Source organism: Sarcophilus harrisii, chromosome 1 (assembly GCF_902635505.1).
Source record: "Sarcophilus harrisii chromosome 1, mSarHar1.11, whole genome shotgun sequence".
Lineage (NCBI taxonomy): Eukaryota > Metazoa > Chordata > Mammalia > Dasyuromorphia > Dasyuridae > Sarcophilus > Sarcophilus harrisii.
Window position 1 is genome coordinate 640764210 of NC_045426.1, and position 16430 is coordinate 640780639.

Consider the following 16430-nt stretch of genomic DNA (forward strand, 5'->3'; position numbering starts at 1 on the left):
AGGTTATTTTTGGACAGAGTTGTATGTTTTCATTCAAACAAAGACTTTAATGAAAATTTTTGTATAACTTCAGTGACTTCAAAATGCAGCAGGGAAGAAGTAGAAGGAAGGAAAAGGAGAATGTGGAACTCAAAGTTTAAAAAATGTTAAAAAAAAGTTTTATATATAACTGTAGGGAATAATAAATAAATAAAGCTCCAAAAAAAAAAATAAAATAAAGGTCCATTTGAACAGACCTGATCAAAATCCAAAAATTCATTTATAACCTATCAGGCCCTCCCTTTTGCCTCCAGGGAGTTGCTAGACTAGATTGGACATTAATTCACTCCTCAAGGCAACTTGCATCTTAATTTCTTTTCTCTCAGGCAACTTGCATCTTACTCCAAAGCTACCACAATATTCCTGCTAGATGTAATTGACTGTGGGCAGCTAGGTGGTGAAGTGGATAGAGCACATCCCCTGGTCGGGGACCTGGTTCAAATCTAGTTCAAATCAGACACTTAACACTTTCTCCCCAAATTGCCTCAGCAAAAAAATAAATAAATAAAATTAAAATGTGTTTGAGTTTAGAGAAGACAGGGCTCCTTTTTCTTAATCACAGCTTTAGCCTTCCCAAACAGGCCAAATCATCCTGAGCCCAAACCACCATTCCCCATATCATATTCCTCCCCAAGGACACTGGAGAAATCCAAGATGTATACCCCTCAGGTGGCCCTGAAGAAGGTCATAGCTGAGAAGCATGAGAGGGAATCCCAGATCTCTTACCTGCTTTATTCCCTCTTTCTCTCCCACAGGACACTGAAGAAACCAGAGCCCTCTATCTTGCAGGAGCTTCGGAAACGGAACGAGGACATCTATGTTGTCACAGAAGCTGTCAAGACCCAGAAAGAAGCCGTTCTGAAGAGGTCCAGAAATACGGAAGGCTTTGGGAAGTTCACCATTCCTGGAGCCTCATGTTTTCAGGTTAGAACTCACATCCTCAATAGGTGGGGGCAGAAAAGGGGAAACATCTGAGTCCTCCAACACCCCTTGACCTTCCAGACTTAGTTCATAACCCCAGAGACCCCCAGGAGGCAAAGACCTAGGCCTGAAAACTCTGCAGGCCCCTGTCTCTTTCCTGCATCCTGTTGGGTGCTAATCCATTAAAAATAGCAAGACTTATTGTGGGTAATGGGCTTGGTCAGCTCTCTGCCATTTTCAGGGCTGTGGCTAATCATCAAGCAGCAGATAATCCAAGAGAACTTCAGTTGGAGTCGGAATGCAGCATGACCAGTCAGGAAGCTGATTCATTTCCTTCCTCATGACTCCAAGAAGATCCTTTAAACCTGATGAGAGTTGGCTTAGGGACCCCTGCAGAAAACTGAGAGAGAATTGTTGTCCTAAGTCACATATGACCAGGCCCAACCCAGGTTGGCTCAAAGCTTCTGTGCTGGCCTCCTGTGTCTTCTCAGTCCCTCTCTCCCCACTCCAGAGAACTTGGGGAGAAGAGGGAAGGAGAGTACGTCCTGCCCAGACTCCATCCCAGTTCTGCATTTCCTTCTGGTCCACTGCCTAATCTTGACATCCCTGCTGTAAGCCTAGCCATCTCTGAGTACTGGCTTTGGACCCCAAAAACCTGAGACCACATTCCAGCTGTGACCTTGGGCAAGTCCTTCATCTCTCAGAAACGGGATTTCCTAAGAATGAGAGGGTTTGATGGGCTGACCTCTGGGGACCCTCCCCAGTTCCAGATCTCTGATTTCTTCCCTCTTTCCTTCTCTCCCCAGGGTCAGGGGGAGGGCCACTTAAAGACAGTGAAGACAGTGACTGTCCCTGAGGGCAGTATACTTGCTTTCCAAGTTGCCAAGTTGATTATCCAGAACCACTGGAGTAAGTTGAATCCAAAGGACTGGGGTAGGGAGAATAGAGAGGTTGGGAAAAATTCATTATAAACAAGCTTCCTTCATCAAAGGTCTGAGGGGAAAAGGGGTCATAACTATAGTACATCTCCTGGTGTTTGGAGAACCCAACTGCCCAACTGCCTGGACAGCTGGCAATGCAGAGACCACCTATCCCTCTCTACCACACACAGTTACTCTTAGGTGGGAGGGCCACTTCCAGGCTCAAACAAGGGGATGGGGAAAGGAGGTTAGTCAATAACCTACTACTAAGAAGAGGAGGCAGGAGAGGTTTTGGGGCACCAGAGAATAGGTCTTTTTCTTTTTCCTTCACCACCTCCTTCTAAGCATACACTTTTTCTGGATTACCATAAATTTCATGCCATTTGGAGAAAATAGAAACTTCAATACTTGTAGTTCAAGGGATCCCCCTCTCCTTAATGGATGTGTCCCTTCCACAGACACTGCTAACATTTTAGGACATGGTGTCCAAGAGTGTGCTAGTCAAAAATTAATCCCCCTGTGTCAATATCTTCACCGAGCTAGACTGGCCCGCAGACAATAGACCTAGGCTTCTACTGGAAGGCTTTCTAGCTTACTCTCGCACTTAGTATAGAATCTGATATATAGTAGGCATGTGACAAATATTTATTGATCAATCAATTGATACTCAAAGCAGTAGGACCAACATCTGTTCCATTAGCAAGATCCCCATTTCCCAGTGAGACATGCCTGAGTATAACTGCAGGAAACAACATGAGAGGAAAAAAATTCTAAATCCAGCTGTGACATCCAAATTATTTCCATTTTCGTATAAAATCTTAACAGGAATTTATTTCCTGCAACTACTCCCCCTAGTCTCTTTCAGTTTTCATAAACTCATAATCAATCAATCAATATTTATTAAGCATAAAAATACTATGTGCCAGATATTGTGCTAAGTGCTGAGGATACAAAAAGAGACAAAAACTTGAGGGTTAAATATGCAAACAAATGTATACAAAGGAAGCTATATAAAGGATAAATGGGGAATAATTAAGGGTTATCTAACTCAGGTTTTCTAACCCTTTCAGGTATGGAATCCTATTCAGCTCTCAAATTGTGTCTTGATTTTGCTCTTTGCTCTGAATCACTTGGAGATTACACTCAGTCTCAGACACAAGTTGTGACTTTAGAAAGTAACTTCTTACAGATGACTTCAGGAAAGTCATTTAATGTCTATAAGCCTTAGATTCCTCAACTATAAAATGAGGAAAACAGCACTTACTTCACAGGGTTCTGGTTTGGATTAAATGAGATAATATTTGTAAAAATGCTTAGCACAGAGCCTAGAATATAGTAGGAGCATAATCAATGCTTACGCCCTCTTCCCTTTGCTTCCTTCCCATCTTCCCATATTAGTTTGCCATATTTGCCATTTTTAATTTCTCAGAAATATTCCATGATATTGACAATCCACAATGTATTCCATCACTTCACAGTCTCCCTTGAGGCAATAGATTGAAATTATATAGGAGCATATAAGTATCTTAGAAGGTAAGGGAAATCTTCCTATCTGTCTAGGAGTGACTCGTGAAGTGGTGAGCTCCCCATCACTTAAAGTATAGAAGCAAAGGCTTAATGACTGCTGTCTGAAATCCCTTTGTAGTGTGATGTTCTCTTTTAATTCCGGTCTTGGACATGTGATTGTTTCCCATTTTTAATGATGTACCTCTAACTATTTTTGTACAGACTGGCCTTTTCTTTCCCATTTTAATTACTATCTTCCTCCATCTAAGTCTTACTCTGATGTATCTTCAATGTGTTGTGGCAGCCCTGGCTTCTCAGTGAAGCTCCGACAGATCATTCTGACCTAGAGAACTTTTGAATATGGGCCCCAGGTATGTCTGTCACTTCAGAACAAGTCTAAATGTGGAGGCTCCTGAGCCCCAGCAGGTTGGTCACCCCTCTTGTGCTCCATGATTGTAGAGAAAAGGGCCATCCCAGTGACATCATGGGTCCTTAAAGCACTAAGGTAATATCAGCCTGAAGATAAAGGCCTTGGCCTTACTTTATTTGTTAGTAAAATGAGCGGGCTGAACTGGTTGGTCTCTAGATTTCTCTTCCAATACTAGTGATTCTGGCATTAAATCACCAGGTCAAACAGTTTAGCAACATTGGTTTTGGAATTATTATGGAACAGAGCCAGATGACTTTCTAACAAAGCTACACTGCTATATAGCCCTCCTATAATGGAACCCTGTACTTTTTTTCCCTTTGGCTGCAACAGAATTGATTTTTTTTTCTTTTTCTAGATGTTCTTTTACTTCCAGACAAGAAGCAGAAAACCTTCTCACCCAGAAGTAAGTGACAAACTTACTTGTTTTTCTAACCCTTGGGCCCAATGAGCCCTTGACAGCCCCCAGTATTTCCATGGGAGCATCCATGGGACCACTATCCAGGCAGCTCCTCAAGGAGACCCTTAATTTCCTAGAATTGAGAAACTTCCCTCTCCAGCTTTGATTCAGCCTAGGATTCTATGTAGGTGAGCTGTAGGGAAAACTAAGTATACTTTACTCTGTAAGGTGGAAGAGATAGAATATAGGAGATAAGCTCTAGTAAGGAAATAAAGTAGCTGGAGAGCTGGCCTCCAAATGCAGAAGAAATGGGTTCAAGTCTAGCCTCTGTTTGTCCCTGGACAAAACATTTAATTTCACAGTGCCTCAGGCAAAGCTCTGTGACCATGACTTGCTAAGCAGCTGTAGATCTGCACTGATAGAGGGAGTTTATTCTTTAGCCATTCATTATACAGATAAAATCACTAAAATATATCCCAGAAGCCTTTCTGTTATCATTCAATCATTTTAGTCGTGTCCAGTCTTCATGCCCAACTTGGGGTTTTCTTGGCAAACCTCCTGGAGTGATTCACCATCTCCTCCAGCTCATTTATACAGATGAGGAAACTGAGGCAAGCAAGATAAAGAGAGCTGCCCCCAAAAGTATTTTAAAGCTTTACCAGGTTTTGGGAAACCTCTATCTGTGTGTACATGTGCTTACATGTGTGTATATACATATGTATGCATAAACATGTATAAGGGCCACTAGGTTGTGCAGTGGATAGAGTGCTGGAACTGGAGTCAGGAAGATCTGAGCTCAAATCTGGCTCAGGCACTTACTAGCAGTGATCCTGGCCCAGTCGCTCAACCCTCTTTGCCTCAGTTTCCTTACCTGTCAAATGAACAGGAGAAGGAAATGGCAAACCCCTTCAGTGTCTCCATCAAGAATAGCCCTAATGGGGTCATCAAGAATCCAAAACAGTGGAAAGCACAACTGAACAAAAATATGGACACACACACACACACGCACACACGCACACACACACACACACACACATGTTACTTTAAGGTTTGTGAGATACTGGGCATACGGTATCTACATTGCACCTCCCAGCTCCCCTGTGTGACAGGTACTCCACGTTGAATAACATGTCTTGGGGGGCTCCCGGGTTCCCTGTCTCCCTGTCACTGCCCCGCTGCCGGGGACAGAAACATAAATGCCTTGGAGGAATATCAAGTCCTTCCTGCTTGTTGGGCTGTTCTCTGATGGAGATATTCCTCCATCTGCCTAGACAAGTTGTCAGCAATAGCATACGTGTTTTATCTCACTTGAGGTTTGTCTGGTACAAAATATCACAACACACTTGAATCCTCCCAGCTCCTAAGGGCTGAGATGGGCAGGGGCTGCATCCTCCAGGTATAGGTACATCTTGTGTCTCACCCCCAGGAGACACACTAGCTTGTATGGTGGCCACAGAGCTGAGGCACCCAGTTATGAAAGTCAAGGGATTCCCTGAAATGCTAAAGAGTTGGAAGAGAGAGGACAGTCCAGGGGCTGATGGCTGAGGTGGACCAGGGAGCAGGGGCCTTAGGAGCTGGTAACTGCAGGGCTGCTTTAGGCAGTTGGTAAAATGGGGATCATAGCACCTCTAGGCCAGACTGCTCAGGGCTCCTTTGATGATCAAGGGAGATGGTTTATGACAAGTACTTTGCAAACTTTGAAGTCCTAGTGAGCTAGAAGCTAGCTGTTATTGCTGTGTCTGACACTGGCCCAACCCATCACCTGCTAGACTGCAGGTAAGACCATGGGGATGGGAAGACAATCTGAGTCAGGGACCCACAAGGGATGGTAAAGTTGGGCATTTCTGTTCTGGGCTATGATTCCTAATGCATTTGGGGAAGTGTGGTCTCTGAAGACTGAAACAGATATTTTCTCTTTTCAGGAGCAGATTTTGGAATGAAGATGCAATCATGTTTGTGACTTTTTTTTAACATATTTTCACCTTCTCCATCTCTCTCAACTGAAACACAGAGATCGAAGTGATCTGAAATATTCTGAGGCAGGATCCATGGCAACCAGGGAGAATCTCAGAGACTATCCTGCTTATAGCCCCAATAGTCACAATAGACCCAGGGAGGGGGTCCTAGGGACTGTGGGTAGGTCAGGGGTGGAGGCTGGGCGGGTCCCTGGCATTGGAAACCAGCCTCAAAATTTGCCCCATTGGGGCTCAAAGCTCTGTCAAGGGCAGAGTTTTTGTCCTGCAGGTACTACAAGTCAAGTGAGATAATATTTGTAAAATACTTACTATAGGACTCAGAATGCAGGAAATGCTTTATAAATGCCATTTCCCTTCCCTGTTTCTTCCTTTGAGAGTGAAGATGAGGCATAATCTCAAATTGCAAGGGGGCTTCCCCAGCATCGAGGCAGTGAATCTTCCTTAGGGTGCAGGGGGTGCAAGAGCACAAAGCTGCAAGATCCTGAAATGGGTAGAGTCTGCATGAGACTGGACTGGGCAGCTACTCTATGCATGGGCACAGGCCAGCTCTTATTATTTGGCCCTCATGAGACTCTCATATCTGTGGCACAGGACAAGATTTGCCCTCAAAAACGCTGGCCTGGGGGCAGCTAGTGGAGCAGTGGTAGGGCACCAGCCTTGAAGTCAGGAGGACCTGAGTTCAAATCTGAGCTCAAACACTTAACACTTCCTAGCTGTGTGACCCAGGGCAAGTCACTTAACTCCAATTGCCTCAGCAAAATAAATATATAAAACTTTTTTAAAAAAATAAAAAGGCTAGTCTGAAAAGTGCTATGGAAGGCTTTATATAATATTAGCTAACATTTTATATAATGCTTCCTATGCGCCCCATATTGTACAAAGTAAGTACTTTAAATTATGTCATTTGAACATCAAAATAATTCCGGGATGTAGTGTTATTATTATTCTTATTTGACATGAGGAAACCAAAACAAAGAGAGGTTAAGTGATTTGCTCAGAGTCATAGAGCTAGTAGATACCCAAGGCCATACTGAACTAGGGATTCCTGACTCAAGACCTGTGATTTCATCTATTGTATGGCTTAGCTCTGTGAGAGGGAAGATGGGAGATCATGGAGAGGGGGTCAGGATTGACCAGCCTTCCATAACTCCTCACAACTCAGCCAGAGACAGGACACAAACAGAGGAGGAGGGTGCACAAGTATGTGGAGGTTTTCTATAAGCAAGAGGGATTAATCTGGTTTCGTTTGACTCCAGAAAGAGGATGGAAGTGAGACAAAGGTAGAATAGTTCTTTGCAAAGCCCACGAGGTTTGCAATTGAATAGAATATACTACTGTATGATTGTGTGTGTGTGTGTGTGTGTGTGTGTGTGTTTGATGACGCCTTTCTGCAGATATATTCAAAGGGATGCTAATCTAAGTAAAAAATGTGTATAAGAAATGTCATAAAAGACTTCATCCAAAAGAGATGGGACTGAAAAAGAAGCAGGCTCCATTGTGGGAGCAACCCCAGATGAGCAGCTTGGGGACTGTACCCCAATAAGGTAGATCTAATGGAAGATGTTTGGGAGGATAGGGGAAACAGTTGCATGGGGTAAGGAAGTGTAAGTCACTTATCAGATTCCCTACTGGCATGAAAATTCACATCGGGTAAACAGATGACATATGGGATCAAGCCCTGCACCTGAAGTGAGAAGATCTAAATTCAATCTGGGCTAAGGCACTTACTTACAAGCTGGGAAATCCTGGGCAGGTCACCTAATTGCAGACTGCCTCAGTTTCCCCATCTGTACAATAGAGATGATAATAGCACCTGCCTCCCAGGATTGTTGTGAGTAATAAGATAATATTTGTGAAGCATTTGCAAAGTGCTATTATTATGGTTAATAAGTGGAATGTGGCTATAGATGCAGTAAAGTATCAAAGAAATAATTATGCCTTCAATTAATTCACTGATAAAAAAAGAAAGGCTAAAAAAATGTCCACTCTTTGGGAAGTACTAGCTGACTCTTCAAACACGATTCTTTTTACTAGAAAGGAAGGAAGAGAATATGATTTCACTTCCTTAGGCCTGAGTTTGGGAGTAGGTATCTGGCTAGCTAGCTACCTTTTGTTATTGTGAAGGAGTGAGGTCTCAAACTTCTCCCTGGGTCCCCATAAACTGGGTAAAATTTTTCAGAGGAGGAAACATGGATGTGTCCCTGGATTGAAGAGACTATAAAGCAGGGACCCACTCCAACAGTCTGGGGAGGCTAAAGGCTTCCCAGGCAGGACCCAGAGATGAAGGGCTTGAGAGTTGGGGTTTGATCCCAATCATAGCTGTCCTGGTTTTTTCTAGATGTCTCCACAGTGAACATAGCTACAGAATTTGAGAAAATGCAGGCTGAGGTGAAGAAAAAACGAAGCCTACTAACCATGCTGGACAAGAAGCTACAGCAGTGTCTGCTTCAGGATCTTCTGAGACTCCTCCAGAGTGAGGAGGACCTGCTGGACTTAGAAGGCATGGTGAGAGAGCCTGGAAATCAGGGCAATGGAGAATCACAGGACTGGGGGCTAGGGTTCTGGGGTGAAAGAAGGCAGAAGGGAACAGTAAGGTGGGGACCTCATGGGGTTTTGAGGTAGAGCACCTGGCTTCATATATACTGTTTAATTACTTCTGCCAACTTGGGAACGTCAACACACCTCTCTGAGCCTTAGTTTACCCATCTGTAAAGCTCAGAAATATTTTCAGAAATATAATTCCCATCCTTTCTGAAAAATACTAATTAAAAACAGAAACAAAAAACTTCTCTAATACCAAAATATAAAAGTTGAAGAAGGGAAACAGAGAAACAAAGTATTGCCATTTTATTTTTCCTGAACCTCTAAACCATCACATGAACAATGGTTTTCAGAATAGCTTGGAAAACCACAAAACACAGAATTTTCTTCACAGATTTGAAATAATTCTACTAAACACTGTATTGGTGAAGCACAAATATACTATGTGAGTTTCTAAGAAGTCCCTCTGGTAAATACTCTATCTTAACATTATAGGACTTTTAATCTTCTGAAAGGTTTTAGTTCTGCTCCTATGACATCCATCAACTTCTTTCCCTAAAAATCATCTTAGTCACCAAATTATTAATTGCATTAAATCACATTGCAACTTTACCAGTTAGTTTCTTTTTAAATTTTATTTTTTCAATTATTAAGTATTTATTTCTTTTCCCCTCTCATCTCCCCATGCTTACAAAAGAAAAAGAATAGAAAGAAGGAAGGAAGAAAAGGAAAGGAAGAAGGGAGGGAGAAAGAGAAGGAAAGGAAGAGGAAGGGATTAAAAAACCCTCTTTAACATAAGCACAAACAAAAAAAATTTCCATATTGGTCAGATCCCAAAATGCATTTTTGAACTCTTCACATTAATCCATCACTCTAATGGCTAGCAATGTTCTTCTTTATCAGTCTTCTGGAATTATGGTTAAGAATTTAATTGAAAGAGTTCTTCAGTCTTTCAAAAAAAGTGAATTTTTATAATACTGATGTGAATGGATAAATCGTTCTTCTGATTCTGCTCACTTCACCATGTATCAGTTCATAGGAATTTTCCATCTCTTTCTAAAATCAACTTTTCCCTTATTTCTTTTTTTTTTATAGCTTTTTATTGACAAAACATATGCATGGGTAATTTTTCAACATTGACCCTTGCAAAAACTTCTGTTCCAACTTTTCCCCTCCATCGCTCCACTCTCTCCCCTCCATGGCAGTTAGTCCCATACATATTAAATATGTTGAAGTATATGTTAAATACAATCTTTGTATACATATTTATACAGTTATCTTGCTGCACAAGAAAAATCGGATTGAGAAAGAAGGTAAAAATAACTTGGGAAGAAAAACAAAAATGCAAGCAAACAATAACAGAAAGAGTGTAAATTCTATGGTGTGGTCCACACTCATTTCACAGTGTTCTTTCGCTAGGTATAGCTGGTTCTATTCATTACTAATCAATTGGAACTGATCTGGATCCTCTCATTGTTGAAGAGAGATACCTCCATCAGAATTGATCCTCATATAATATTGTTGAAGTGTATAATTCCTCCTGCCATTTACTTAGCATCAGGTCATTTTCTGCCTCTGTATTCATCTTGCTGATCATTTCTTATAGAAAAATAATATTCTGGAGGCCGGAGCCAAGATGGCGGAGAAGACACACGCGACTTTCTAAGCTCTTCTCTTACCCTCTTTATCAATATTATATCGAGCCTCAAAAATAGTCTTGACAGCTACAATTTGGGATAAAGGAAACAACCCACCGCAAGAAAATCTGCAGTCTCGCAAAAAAGGTTGGTTCCGGGGCCGGGGAAGATCGGCCCAGACGGGAGAAAATCAGGAGACCAAACCGGGGTGGCGCCGATCTCAGCACAAGCGACAGCCCCAACCCGCAGTAAGGCTTTTCCTTAGGGCAGGGATCCCATGGCAAGAGGACGAGCCCGGTAGCCTCCAATCTGCAGGGGGGAGCCCGGCTTATAGAGCTTTTCCAGGGATTTGCATTGGGCAGAAACACTGGGGGAGTTCCGGGGTCCGGTCGCTCCCGGTCAGCGTAATACCACAGTCCCACAAGAGGTCCAGCCTGGGGCAGTGACCCACCCCTTTGTCTCTAGCCAGGGCAATCGCAACCCACCAGCCCCACTAACAGTTTTGATAGCCCCCCAGTGCTGAACCACTTCCTGTTAAGGGAAAACCCACCAAACCCCATTTGGAGCGGAAATGGTTTACATCTTCCCTGCTCTGCAGAGGGTGGAACCCCTTGCCTGGAGACCTACCCAAAGGGTTTAAAACATGAATAAAAAAGATGAAAGAACACCCACAGCTTCTATGCAGAAAAAGAGCAGGTCAGCAAACCTGAAGAGACCTCAAAACAAAAATGCATCAGACTGTCCTCCTTACATGATGTTCAAGAAGAGATTTAAAAGTCCAAAAAGAGAGTTAGGAAAATGGGGAAAGGAAAGAGAAGCCTTTAAAGAGAGCAACAACTTCCTGAAATAAATTGAAAAAAAAAAATTCAGGAAAGTAAGAATTTGGAATTGAAAATAAAGAATTCACCAGGGTAGGATTTTGGAATTGAAAAAGACAAAGAACTCAAGAATGTAGGATCCGGGAATTGAAAAGACAAAGAAACCAAGAAAGTAGGATCGGAATTGAAAAAGAAAATAATTCACTAAAAAAAAAAAAATTAGTGAAATGGAAAAAAATTCCACAGACCAAAAACAATACATTCAAAACTAATTGGACATATACAGAAAAAAGTAAAAAAGTAATGAAGAAAAAATAATTTTTTTTAGAACTGAACAAATAGAACAAGATGCATTAAAGCAAGAACAGTCAAGAAAAACAAAAAAAATGACAAACTGAAAAAACCATGAATTATCTACTTGAAAACGAAGACTTGAAAATAGATTAGGAGAGAAATTAGATTATTGGACTTTCTGAAAACAGATGAAAAAGACTAGATACTATTTTTTAAAAACCATCAAAGGTAATTAAAGAATCAGAAGGTAAATAGGCATTGAAAGAATTATCAACACCTTCGAAAGAAACCCTAAAATAAAACCCCAAGGAATATTGTGAAATTTCAGAACTACGATTAAGGAAAAAATTTTCAACAGCCAAAACCATTTAAATACGAGGTGGCCCAAAAGGATCACCCAAGTTTGCCTCACATTAAAGGAAAGAAGGGCCTGAATATGATTCCAAAGGCACAAGAACTTGAGAGAGCCAAGAATAAACCCCGGTTGAGATTTTCTTCGAGGGAAGAAGATGGAATTTAATGAAACAAATGAATTCCATTTGTTTTGAAGAAAACCAGAACTAAACAAAAAATTTGATTCCGCTAGAACCAAGAGGCAGAAAAGGTAAAATAACCTTGAGAATTGTATTTATTGTGGATAACAAAAAGAATACAGTAAATTTGATTGTCTGAATAACATAAAAAAAGGGAAGTAGATATGGGGGATGATGGCAGAATGGGGAAGGAGGGAAAAAGAGGAAACCACATCCCACAAAGAGGCTAAGGAAACCATCATATCTGAGGGAATTTAGAGAGGGGAGGAAATTTGGGAATCTTACCTCACGAGAGGCCCAAAAAAAAATTGACATTTGTTTTAGAGAAAATTCTCTCCCATTAAAAACGGGGAGAGGAAAAGGAAAAGAAAAGAGAAAAGGGAAGGAAGGGGAAAGACCAAAGGGGGGGGCAGGGAGGATTATAAAGAGGATAAATCATGAACAAGAGGGGACAAAGTTAAAGGGGAAAGAGGGTTGGGGAGGCAAATAAAAAGAAATCGGGGGGTTTTAGGATCAGGAAAACAGATTTTAGTAATTTAACCAAAGTGTGGGATGAACCCCCATAAAGAGGAGGCAGAAAGAAACGGATCAAAAGTCAGAACCCTTTAGTTGTTTACAAGAAACACATTAAAGCCGGGGAAATTAAATAAAAGGTAAAAGGCTGGAGCAAAAACATTATGCTTCAGGTGAAGTCAAAAGAGGTAGCCATCCTTATCTCAGATCCAAAAAAAAATTGATTAATTAAAAGAGATAAGGAAGGAAACCAATCCTGCAAAGGAGCATAAACAAAAGCAAATCAATATTAAAATATATGCACCAAGTGGTATGGCACTCAATCCCAAAGGAGGTTAAGAGTTAAGAAGAAAAGAAAAAAACTGTTAGTAGGAGACTCAACCCTTGACCCCCGAATAGACAACCAAACCACAAACAAAAAGAAAGAAAAAGAATAAATAGAATATTAGAAAAAATTGGTATGTTGGATCTTTGGAGAAAATTGAATGGAGATAGAAGGGAATATTTTTCCTCAGCAGTTCATGGAACCTTTAAAAGACCAATATTAGGACAAAGACCCTAAATTAAAGGAAAGCAGAAATAGTAAATGCTTTTTTTCAGATCAATGCAAAAAAGTACACAACAAAGAGTTAGGGGAAATAGACCAAAAGTTTGAAATAAACAATTCATCTTAAAGAATGATTTGAAGAAAATTATAGATACAATTAATAATTTAAAGATAATGAAAGATGAGGCATCATACCAAAATTTGTGGATGCAGCCAAAGCAGTAATAAGAGGGAATTTTATACCTTAGAGGCTTATTGAATAAAACAGAAAAAAAAGATTAATGAATTGGTTAACAAAAAAAACAAAAAAAACCAAATTAAAAAACCCCAATCAAAAACTAAATTGGAAATTTAAAAAAAGGAGAAATTAAAATATTGAAAGTAAAAAAACTATTGAAAAAAAAAACAAGAGTTGGTTCTATGAAAAAAATAAAATAGATGTTTTTGAAATTGATTAGAAAAAGGAGGAGGAAAAAAATGAAATTGTAGTCTTTGAAAAGGGAGAACTTTCCACCAAGAAGAGGAAATTTAAGTAAGGAGTTATTTTTCAACTTTATGCCAATAAATTTGATAACCCAAGGTGGATGACACCCCAAAAATACAGACTTCCCAGACCAGAGGGAAGGAAATTTTGAATAGTCCCATTTCAGAAAAAAAAACAGGCAATTAAACAATCCCCCAAGAAAAACCCCAGGACCAGATGGATTTACTGAATTTTACCAAATTTTAAAGAACAATTGGCCCCAATGCTATATAAATTATTTGATAAAATAGGAATGAAGGAGTCCACCAAATTCTTTCTATGAAAGACATGGATGATATAAACCAGGTGGCGAAAAAGAGAAAAGAAAATTATAGACCCCCGGATGTAAAATTAAATAAGATATTAGCAAAAGACACAGAAAATCATCTCCAAGAAAACACATGATCAAGAGATTTATCCAGGGAATGCAGGGTGGTTCAATATTAGGAAAAACTTAATATAATTGGCCAAAAACCAAATTAACAAAACCATATGATCATCTCAATAGATGCAGAAAAGCATTTGATAAACCAACATCCATTCCTATTAAAAACACTTGAGAGTATAGGAATAAATGGATTTTCCCAAAAATAATCAGCAGCATCTATTAAAAACCATCAAAGCATCATATAATGGAGACAAATGCAACCATTCCCAATAAGTCTGGAGGAAACAAGGTTGCCCACTTCAATATTTAATATTGTATTAGAAACGCGCCATAGCAATAAGAGCTGAGAAAGAGAAAAGGAATAAGAATAGGCAAAAAAAAATTATCACTCGTAGACATGATGGTATACTTAGAGAACCCAGAGATTTTGCAAAAGTTATTAAAATAATCCACAACTTTAGCAAAGGTGGTTATAAAATAAACCCAAAAGTTACTTTTTTATATATCACAACAAAACAACATGAGCAAAAGAAATTCCATTTAAAGTTTACTGATAATATAAAATATTTAGAATCTATCCCAAGGGAAAATAGAAACTTTATGAGAAAATTACAGACCACTTTTCCACAAATTAAGTCTGGATCTAACCAATTGAAAATATTAAAATGCTCTTGATAGAGCAAATATAATAAAGATGACAATTTCCAAAACAACTTTTATTTACCTATACCAATCAGACCCAAAAACTATTTTAATGACCTAGAAAAATAACAACAAAAAGTTCATATGGAAAAACAAAAAAAATTTCAAGGGAATTTAAAAAAATCAAATGATGGTGGCTTAGCTGTACCAAATCTAAAATTATATTATAGAGCAGCAGTTACCAAAAACTATTTGGTATTCAAAAAGATTAGTTGATCATGGAAAGACTAGGTTAAGGGAAAAACAGTCAACAAATATAGCAACCTGTCTTTGACAAACCCAAAGATCCCAGCTTTGGGATAAGAACATGTTTAAAAAAAGTGGGAAAATTGGAAATATATGGCAGAAACTAGGATTGATCCATACTTAACACCAACACCAAGATAAGGTCAAAATTTCATGACCTAGGATAAAGAATGAAATTATTAATAAATTAGAGGAACATAGGAAGTTTACCCTCAGACCTGTGGAAGGGGGGTTTTTAAGCAGAACAGAGATCTACGATCACAAAATAGAAAATTTCGAATACCAAACGAAAGTTTTTTGTACAAACAAAACTAATGCAGACAAGATTAGAAGGGAAGTAAACTGGGAAAATATTTTACACCAAAGGTTCTGATAAAGGCCTATTTTAAAATAAAGAGAATTAACTCTAATTTATAAAAACCCATTTCCCAATTGAAAATGGTCGGATAGAACAGACAATTCTCAGATGAAGAAATTGAAACTTTTCTGCTATGAAAAGATGCTCCAAGTCATTATTAATCGGAGAAATAAATTAAGAAACCTAAATACCCCATACCTGTCGATTGGCTAATTAAAAAATTTTGATGATTGTTGAGGGGATGGGAAAATGGGACATTGATGCATTGTTTGAGGTGAACGAATCCAACCATTTTGAGAGAAGTTTGAACTATGTCAAAAAAGTTACAAACTGGTACCCTTTGATCCAGAGGTTTACCGGGATTAATCCCAAAAGATTATAAAGAAGGAAAGGGACCCTGTATGTAGAATGTTTGTCAGCCCTTTTGTAGTGGTTAAAACTGGAAACGAATGGATGTCCACAGTTGGAGAATGGTTGAATAAATTGTGGTATATGAAAAATTATAATATTACTGTTCTGTAAGAAATGACCAACAGGATAAATTTGAAAGGCCTGGAGAGACATGAACTGATGCTGAGTGAAATGAGCAGGGACCAGGAGATCAAATTATATACTTCAAAACAATACTAGATGATGACCAGTTCTGATGGATCAGACCATCCTCAGCAACCAGATCAACCAAATCATTTTTTAATGGAGCGTAATGAACTGAACTTTATGCCCAGAAAAAAGAACCTGGGAGATGACTAAAACCAACATTGAATTCCCCATCCCATATTTATGCACACCTGCATTTTGATTTCCCTTCACAAGCAATTGAAAATATTTCAGAGTCTGATTCTTTTTCACAGCAAAAAAACTTTTTGGTCAGGATACTTATTGTATCTAATTTATATTTTAAATATTTAACATCTACTGGTCATCCTGCCATCTAGGGGAGGGGGGGGGGGTCAGAGGTGAAAATTGGAACAAGAGGTTTGGCAATTGTTAATGCTGTAAAGTACCCATGTATATATCCTTAAATAAAGGAAAAAAAAAGATAAGGAAAGATTTTTTGGGAAAAAAGAAAAAAAATATTCCATAAATTCATAACCAATTTTATTCATACCTCCAACGATATATCCACTCAGTTTCCAGTTTC

At 39.4% G+C, this 16430-nt stretch overlaps 1 protein-coding gene across 1 annotated transcript in view; it reads left to right on the forward strand.

Annotated features, from left to right (window-relative positions):
- The first annotated feature begins 693 nt into the window (after positions 1-693).
- Positions 694-16430, forward strand: part of LOC105749730 (gasdermin-D-like) — a 30868-nt gene continuing 15131 nt past the window's right edge. Inside the window, exons 1-5 of the mRNA XM_031947546.1 lie at positions 694-963; positions 1767-1869; positions 4172-4219; positions 6136-6165; positions 8528-8694. Of these exons, the coding sequence (XP_031803406.1) occupies positions 694-963; positions 1767-1869; positions 4172-4219; positions 6136-6165; positions 8528-8694 (618 nt within the window). The remainder of the gene's footprint in view (positions 964-1766; positions 1870-4171; positions 4220-6135; positions 6166-8527; positions 8695-16430) is intronic.